The following is a 9355-nucleotide window of genomic DNA, read 5'->3' on the forward strand; positions in this document are numbered from 1 at the left end:
AGTCTCTCAGAGGAAAGGGGATGTGTAGGCCTATGTTCATCTGCTCCAGTTACTGCAGGTCTCTGTAGTCTCCCGGTACACAGCTCCAAAAACAGCTGTTTTTACACAGGGATCTATCACAGCTAACCCGCCAAAAAACCTTAAAATCTTTTAACCTTTGACCCCCAGTTTGGCCTTCACATTTGAGTCGCTTCATCCATTATTGCCATTGCCACTTACAATCTCTTTCAACAAACTTTTCTTGCCCCCCCCATCATGAACCTTGTCTTGCGTTCCTGTCCCTTGTGGAGTGCTTGGTTTGTGGGGCTCTGTGTTTGTTATGAATGGTGCGGTACACTAATGATCACATTCCTGATATGCTTTATATAATTATACAATACTGCATCAAAACTGCACTATAGACATCCTGTCCCTCTGTGTGTTTGTCAAGAAATAATATGGATCCTATACACGTCAGACACAATAAAGTGATATGGTACTAGTCTATTGTAAAATATACTTAGCCGGTTGCTTTTAAGTAGTGATTTGAGAAACTAAAAGCAAAATATAATAGGTACATTTTTTTTCTCTTTGACTCTTTGTGATTGGCTCTCCCATGAGCCAATCAGGAGTTTCTGTCAAAGCCTGAAGCCCAGCTGCGGTCCAGCGATTGGGTGGTTGGTTGGTGGGTGGTGTCTGCTTGCAGAACGCTGACTGACCAGAAGAGCAAAGTAAACAAGTGTGCCCTCTCTCCCTGATTGGCTTGTGCTGTATGTCACTCAAAGGGAGGAGAGAGGGGATTGGAGGGAGGGTTGTTCCATTCACAGCAGAAAAAAGGGGGTCTCTTGGAGCTGTTTGTCAGCTTATCTCACCACATTTTTGTTCAAAAGCAGTTTCCTTAAGAAAGAAAGTTTGCATATGAACCCAACATGGAGTGTCTGACAGTCAGGCCTATTGGCTTTAAAAAGATGAAAATGTCTGAACTCCCCCACACCCCCACACTCGGGCCCTCCCTCCTCCCTTTGTCCTTCCCGTCACGCCATTGGTGGCGAGCGGCGTCCGTCAGCGTGGCGGGGCGCGAGATTGGTCAGCCGGGCGTGTGGGTGAGGACCTTGACTGTGGTGTTCTGGAAGAGCGGCTGTAGGAACATGCCCACCGTGCCAAACACGCACACAAACACAAAGATCCACAGGAAGAGGCGGTCGATTACCATGGCAACATACTTCCAGTCCTCGCTCACCTGTATGTGGGAGAGAAAGAGGAACATGGGGTTGGAAGTTGACACCGTGGCGAGTACAGGAGAAAACAGACAAAAGAAGAAAATATGTTTAAAAAGACAGAACTGTAGTAGAAATGTTTAGACTATCCCTAAATCGAATGTGTTGAACATTTTGAATTATTATGTATATGGTTTACATACAGTGTATTGGGTTTGGGAAGAATTGGTGTTCTTCTTTAGTATTGAGTCTCTCACTATTACAAGATACATTTCTGTACATCCAACTTGCTCTCTCCATGAATGGCTCTTTAATAAAGATCATGCCACAGCCAGTAGAATAGTGAGGGAATCCCCTGAGGCAGACAAGTGACTATGTGATATGCGTTGCCTAGACTGTACTTCTGCAAAGTATAGTGCTGACATATATTTAATATCATGTGATGTGGCCTCCAATAGCAGGAAAGATGCATATATGGTATTTTGCTTGAGTTGTCTATTGTCTCTGCTGAAGCCACAATGACAGTCATGGATATTATCATATGTCTGTGTGTAATGGTTTTGCCTGGAAACAATGTCATTGTTTAAGATGAATCTGAATAAGATTGGGCCTCGCCCCAAGAGAACTTTGGATTTGCTTCTGGAACTTTGTCTCTGGTAACATGTCCCTGGTCGTGATTGTCATCTCCAATCGTGATTAGAGATGACACCCTTTTCACTGTGCTGCCTTGTGCTGAACCTTGTGGGACAAGAAGAAGTGGGGTGAAGAAGGAAGGAAAAGGATGAGGAGAGGGAGGAGGATGGAGGGAGGGAGGAGGAGGATGAGAAGTGGATGAAGATGTGCTGAGGAGGAGGAGGAGGAGGAGGAGGAGGAGGACGAGGAGGGACGAGGAGGAGGAGGGAGGGGAGGAGGAGGAGGAGGATGGACGAGGGAGGAGGGGAGGGAGGAGGGGAGGAGGAGGAGGGATGGACGAGGAGGAGGAGGAGGAGGAGGGAGGAGGGAGGAGGATGGACGAGGAGGAGGAGGGAGGAAGAGGAGGAGGAGGAGGATGGACGAGGAGGAGGAGGAGGAGGAGGAGGAGGAGGGAGGAGGAGGAGGAGGATGGACAGGAGGAGGAGGAGGAGGGAGGAGGAGGATGGACGAGGAGGAGGAGGAGGAGGAGGAGGATGGACGAGGGAGAGCAGTGAAGAAGACACCCATGAAACAGAATGAGAACAGAAAGCCAACGGGATAAAACAAGCAGAGGGATTAAGAGAGCAAAGAGGAGAGAGAGAGAGGGAGAGAGAGAAAGAGGGAGAGAGAGAGAGAAGGGAGAGAGAGAGAGAGAGGAGAAAGAGAGAGGAGAGAGAGAGAGAAAGAGAGAGAGAGAGGAGAGAGAGAAAGAGGGAGAGAGAGAGAAAGAGGGAAGGAGAGAGAGAGAGAGAAAGAGAGAGAGAGAGAGGAGAGAGGGAGGGAAGGAGGTGACAGGAGGTTAATATGTGCAGAGACTGTTCTGCCACAGCGCTCTGATGAGGGGATACAACAGGGGAGTTGCTCTATAAACCTGGCGATGGGAGGAAAAGGAGGTCAGCATGATGCCAGACTGTTACCACCATAGGGATGAGGCTGAGTGCAGGTCATTTTGATGGACAGAATTACTGAGGGCTGTTAATCTCTACTGCAGGGAGCCTGAGCTCTGAGCTTCCACGAATGCCACTGGAGCGCATTCCACTCTCTCTCTTTCCGGCTCTGCACAACACAACACACACACACACACATACACACACACACACACACACACACGTATACACACACACACACACACACACACACACACACACACACACACACACACGCACACACACACACACGCACACATACACACACACACATACACACACACACACATACACACACACACACAACAAACACACATGGCACACATACACACACACACGTACATACACACACACACACACACACACACACACACACACACACATACACACACACATACAACAAAACACACACACACATAAACTTACATATCTCATCATTAGCGATCACTAAGGCTGATCAGGCTCTTCAGTTGCTATGATTACTGCTAATAAGGAGCACACAGACACACACACACACACTCAAAAACACACAGGCCTTCTTTGTAATGTATTATTGAGCGATGAACGCTCACACATTGAACTTATCTCATTATTAATGATACTACGTAATGAGACACACACACGCACATACACACACACAAATGCACAAACAAACACACACACACACACACACACACACAACACACACGCAACACACACACACACACAAACACACACAAACACACACAAACACACACGCAACACACACAGACAAACACACACACACACACACACACACACACACACACACACACACACACACACAAACACACACACACATACACACACACACACACACACACACACACACACATACACACACACACACAAATGCACAAACAAACACACACACACACACACACACTGAATCTCATTATTTCTGTAATGAGAGACTTATACACACACCGCATGGAGGAACTTATCTCCGTAATGAGAGAGCACACACGGAAATTTGCACACATTTCAGTGCCTCTCTGTATAGAATTTCACGTCGTCTTTGTACTTAGATAATGCTGACTGTTAAAACGCTCATTTTGGCAGATTATCTCCCTTGGGCAGGATATTCCATCATATTCCACACAGTCACAGAGATGAATTCCTCCTGGTCTCTCAGGAAATGCTGAGGGATCTCATTCTGCATAGAACACAGAGAATGATTCTCTCTTTATCTCTTTCTTCAAAGAACACAGAGAATGATTCTCTCTTTATTGATTCCCTGATATAGTAAAAAGAAGATATTGTTTTGAACTTTACTCCCTAAATTACTATCTAAGGGCAAAAATGCACCTGCAATTCAGCCATTAGTGTGTGTGTACAGTATGTAAAGCAGGTAAGTCTCTAGTGTCTTGTGTCTGTAGTGTGGCACATACACACACAGCATGTGTGTGTGTGTGTGTGTGGCACACACAAGGCAGCATGCATGCATGCAATGCAGCGCGGCGTGTGTGCATGTGTGTGTAGCTGATGGTGCTGGATCTAACTGCATGGTCTCCTGTCCAACTAAGACCATACATATCCCAGCCTATGAGACTAAAAAAACCTTCACAATGGCTCTGGTATAAATTCCCAGTGAGCCTACTCAAAAGGCAGCTACTGCCTGGTAGTGTTGCACGGCATCATTACCAAAAAGGTATCACGATGCCTTCACGCAAAAAACGATACCATTTCAGACGCTTAGGAATCGATACTTATTAAAATAATAACGTTCTGTGTCTGTGAACTGCTGCTCTCACTGCTCATTGCACGATCTAGGCAAGTATGGCCAAGCAGTGCGCCTGAGTGAGTGAGCAGCCAACGACAACATAGTTCTTTGCCGACAGTTCTTCTAGGCCTTGTGGATAAAACAAAGGTGCAGTGAAATCTGCAACTATTTTGGATACATCGCTAATAGTGAAGGCAAGCCATCAGGTACACACAGAGGCCCAATAAAATATGTTTCAAAGTCATTTAAAAGCAGTAGGTCACGATGAACTCTACAACACCTCGCAGACATAACCTACCATTTTGTAAAGAGTTCAAAGAACTGCCAGGTTAACTTAATATGCTATAGAAACACTGTGACTCAAGGCTGGTTAGTGCCAAGTCTTTCCTATGTTTTAGTCTATCCTAAGTGAAAACGTAGTATGGTTCTCTGGGATAAAAGTTTAACCTTCTTCATCAATAAATTTTGACGACGACATAACGAGCTAGGGTGTTAACGATGAAAGCTTAATGTTCACGCCAAAATTAACATTACCATAACTTGTAAAACTATCTATTTCATGTTCGGGTCAGTACTACTGGTAATATTTGTCATGGCATGTAGACCGCTAATGAAAGCCCACAGTATACCACCAAAGCTGTCGAACTCCTAATAATAATAGCGCTTATTTGTTACAGTACGTGGTAGCAAATCATGTTATCAAAGAAATAGATCGTGAATGTAGGAATGCACACAGATATATTGCAACAGGTAATGGTGTAGGCCTATCTGACGAAGACCTGAGTGGTTGGAACGTCGTAATTTGTACACTGGGCCAAAGACTATCCTCACACTTTCCTATTGCAACTGTCAAAGAAATCCCATGAACACGGAAGGCCTAGGGTAGCCTATAATACTGTACATCAGATGGCCTAAAGATTAGGCCTCTACATACCAGCCACTGAATAGTGGTTTGCATGCAGTAATTTTAACTGGCTGTTTAAAGCTACTTTATTTCCAAAACACAACACAATGTAAATGAACTATAACAAACAATAAAGGACTTAATCACACAAAGTAGGCCTACTATTTTAATTGACTATAAAAAAAATAATAATTATGTAGGAAGTTTTAGAAGTTTAGAACCCAGAATTGACCTGCACACTACAAAAGTGCACCCCAATTCAACATAAAATGACTCCATACACTTGAGGAGGTAGAGTCCTTTCTTCTCCAGATATCTTAGGATTTCACAGTAGTATCGCTTTTAGTATCGAAAGCATCGCGGATATTTTGCGGCAGGTAATCGTGATCGAAGTCATAATTTTGGTATCGCGACAACACTACTGCCTGGTCATCTGAAGCTCAATTGATCTTTGTTTCTTTCTTTCAAAGTCTTATTCATGCAACTATGCTGAAGGCTATCTCTCTCTCTCCCTCCATCCTCTTTCTATCGCTCCTCCTCTCCATGTATCCCTCTTTCCCGTCTCCCTTCTACCTCCTCCCTTTGTCTGTCTTCACCCTCTCTTTCCCTTCCTCCTTCCATCTTTCTCTGACTATCCATCTCTCTCCCTCTCTTTCTTTCCAGGACAGAGCCTGCTGCCTAGAAGACATGTTCCGTTTTATTCTAGGAATATTTGCCCATTCTGTGCCATTCGCTGCCTTGTAACAATTATACTGCTGATGTTTAAGTTCATTTGAAACAAGCATTTCCATGATTTAAACAATATAATTATCTCAGTACATCTTTGCAAAAAGTAGAGAAAGTCTCACTTCTATCTTCCTCAAGTGGCATTAATTCTTTCCCCATTATTCTTTGTTGTCATTGTTCATCATACTGTAGAAAGCACCAGCAGCCTACTTCTGAATCCATATGTTTTCACTGCCTAGTGATGGACCAGCAGCCTACTTCTGAATCCATGTTTTCACTGCCTAGTGATGGACACAGGATAAAAGCATCCACACAAAATCAATGTTTTTCAAACCTGTCCCTTGGGACAAACTGCTCTAGCTTGTCCGCTGAGTTGAGATAATGATAGAGGCTCTGATCTGCTGAATCAGGACTGCTTGGATCAATCAGCAGAGTGGGACTGAAGCACCTAAACCTGTACTCGACTCTACGCAAGTCCCCTCTAGATAAGACCAACAAAATGCTGTGTTAAATAATAGGCTACATGAAAACGCAGAGTAAATATGTACTGTTAGCGTCCATGCATAAGCAGCTATGTCCAGTTTTAGCCCTGTTACAAAAAGCAAGAGGGACACCTTCCGCTTGTCAAATCTCCACTCCACTGAATAGCAGATGGGGTCAGTGGACTGAGACGATCTGATTGGCTTCCTCCGCCAGATCACCGGAGCTGGTTTCCCTCTGGAGGAAGGGTACGGCTCGGGCTTGATACCGGCTGTATATTTAACAAGGTGTAAATATTTGAAGAGCTGAGTTGCCAAATGCCTCTTGACTCACTCCACTGAGTAGTGGTCAGTTTTAATGGGCTCCTTCTCATTTTTTTATGCATGTCTTATTTTGACAGAAATCTGAGTGGTTTTAAAAGGCAGGGTAAGGTAACCTGAGAGCTGAGAGTGGAGTGAGGGCATTGTATTTCACATAGGCTAGTCAAAGCCACATGGGGCTCAAACGCCTCTTAGCCTTATTAACTTAGCATTTACTTTGTTTAATGAAAATGTAGATGTTAATGGTCATATTGATTTTAAACAAACATATTAACATTTTGATGGAGTACTTGTTATGCTTCACACAAAATATAAATTAATCTAAAAGCTATTTTAATAATTAATCTAATCTGACTGAAATACCTATATCTATATATGTAAACAAAACATTGTGTATAAATCCAGTAGGCTATCAATGGAATACGAAAAAGTCTATGTGATTACTGTAATTGTCAGCAGTTACATTCTGATTCCGTATTGGCCATTAAATGCAGGTGTAAAATAGTGGTGGTTTGTGTTTGTTCCAGACATTGTTTGAACATTTGTGTGATGTTTTCTGTGTAATTGTAATCAGTTGTGAAAGAATGAGCCGAAACTGTGTGAAAGAATGCAAGTGTGAGCTGAAACAAAGTGAAATGGATACGGTTGTGGCACCTCAGTGCTCTGACCTGAGGTGATATGACATGTGAAAGAACGAGAGGGTGTGTGTGTGAGCGTGAGTGTGTGTGTGTGTGTGTGTGTGTGAGTGTGTGTCTGTCTGGTGTGTGTGTATGTTACCCCGCTGCTCATCCAGCTACACTACACCTCCATGGCGGCTCCGCCATGATCAAATCTGCTAAGTCTCTAACACTTGCCTACAAAGTTCCGGTTCTGCTCCCACCTACTCTGAATGCCCCCTATACAGACTTACACTCACTCTCCAGACCGGCCAAGGCTCCCTCTGACTTAATCCACGCCTAGCTCTACCCACCGGGTATCAGCCAATCCAAACTTTTCTCATCTGTTATACCCTCGCCAGGAACATACACCCGCTAGTTCCTACTAGGGCAGGGAGATCCTTTTCCACTCTCAAAAAACCCTGAAGACCCAGCTCTTTTATAGATCTACTCATAGCAACACTTTACAACAGCTCCATTGATCCTAGCACTCACCAGCCGCTTTTAAACTGGATAAGTAACTATTAAAACAGCACCTTGACCCCAGACTTATTCTACTGTAATTCCCCTAATGTTTTAAACTGTCCCAAATTCAGAGAATTGTTCTAAAACTTTCATTGTTTACCATGTTGTTAGTCGCTTGCTGGGGCCAGCCAAATGTAATGGGGCCGTAAATGTAATGTAAATGTGGGGCCGTAAGGTGTGGAGTGTGTGTGTGAGAGCAGTGTGTGGAGTGTGAGTGTGAGTGTGGGAGGTGTGTGTGTGAGTGTGTGTGTGTGTGTGTGTGTGTGTGTGTGAGGAGTGTGTGTGGAGGAGTGTGGAGTGTGTGTGTGTGTGTGTGTGAGGTGTGTGAGGTGAGGTGTGTGTGGGAATGTGTGTGTGTGTGTGTGTGTGTGGATAGAGTGTGTGTGTGTGTGTGTGTGTGTGTAGGAGTGTGTGTGTGTGGAGGGGGTGGGTGTGTGTGCGTGTGTGGAGGTGTGGGAGGTGGAGAAGGTGTGAGTGTGTGTGTGTGTGTGTGTGGAGAGAGTGTGTGCGTGTGTGTGGAGGTGTGTGTGTGAGTGTGTGAGTGTGTGTGTGTGTGCGGGGAGGAGGTGTGTGAGGTGTGTGTGTGTGTGTGTGTGTGAGTGTGTTCGTGTGTGTGTGTGTGTGTGCGCGAGTGTGTGTGTGTGTGTGTGTGTGTGTGTGTTCGTGGCAGTTCGGCGGGCGATGACTCACGCTATGGTCAAGGCCTCGGCCTTCATGGGGAGCATGAAGCGCACGCCTGCCCCCTGTCCAGCCCCGGGCAGGCCTGTCCCAGCAGATTGAGGAGTGCCCTGATGGGGTGGCTGCTCAAGGTGGAGGGCCTCAAGTCTGCAGAGGGACCAAGGCTTCCTCCCTCCTGTCCCCACCTCCACCTCCACCTCCCTCCCGGTGGTCTCCCCAGTCAGTCCCACTCCCATCCATGACCACCAGCGCCTCCTCAGGCCCGCCCGCCTAACTGCTTGACGGAGGGCGGGTTGATGCAGGTGCACGCTGCGTCGCTGTTGCTGCTCTCCTTCCCGAAGCCTCCCCCTCCTCCTCCTCCTGGTGTCGTCGCAGCCGCCGACCCACCCGTCGCCATGGTGACGGTGCCTCCTCCACCCTCCCCTGCTCCGTCTCCGAAGCCCAGCCCCGCCAGGATCCCCAGGCCCCCCCGCCCCCCCTGCCGGCGCTCGTTGGCGTGGCGACGGTGGCGAAGCTTCTGCCGCTCGCTGC

General features: G+C 46.1%; 1 protein-coding gene across 1 annotated transcript in view; it reads right to left on the minus strand.

Annotated features, from left to right (window-relative positions):
- chrnb2 (cholinergic receptor, nicotinic, beta 2) overlaps window positions 1-9355 on the minus strand; it is a 30738-nt gene continuing 21383 nt past the window's right edge. Inside the window, 3 exon segments of the mRNA XM_048260602.1 lie at window positions 1-1219; window positions 6780-6916; window positions 9095-9355. The exon segment at window positions 9095-9355 is cut by the window's right edge and continues 695 nt beyond it. Of these exon segments, the coding sequence (XP_048116559.1) occupies window positions 1067-1219; window positions 6780-6916; window positions 9095-9355 (551 nt within the window). The 3' untranslated portion in view covers window positions 1-1066.

This window comes from Alosa alosa, chromosome 13, assembly GCF_017589495.1.
Source record: "Alosa alosa isolate M-15738 ecotype Scorff River chromosome 13, AALO_Geno_1.1, whole genome shotgun sequence".
NCBI classification, from domain to species: Eukaryota; Metazoa; Chordata; class Actinopteri; order Clupeiformes; family Clupeidae; genus Alosa; species Alosa alosa.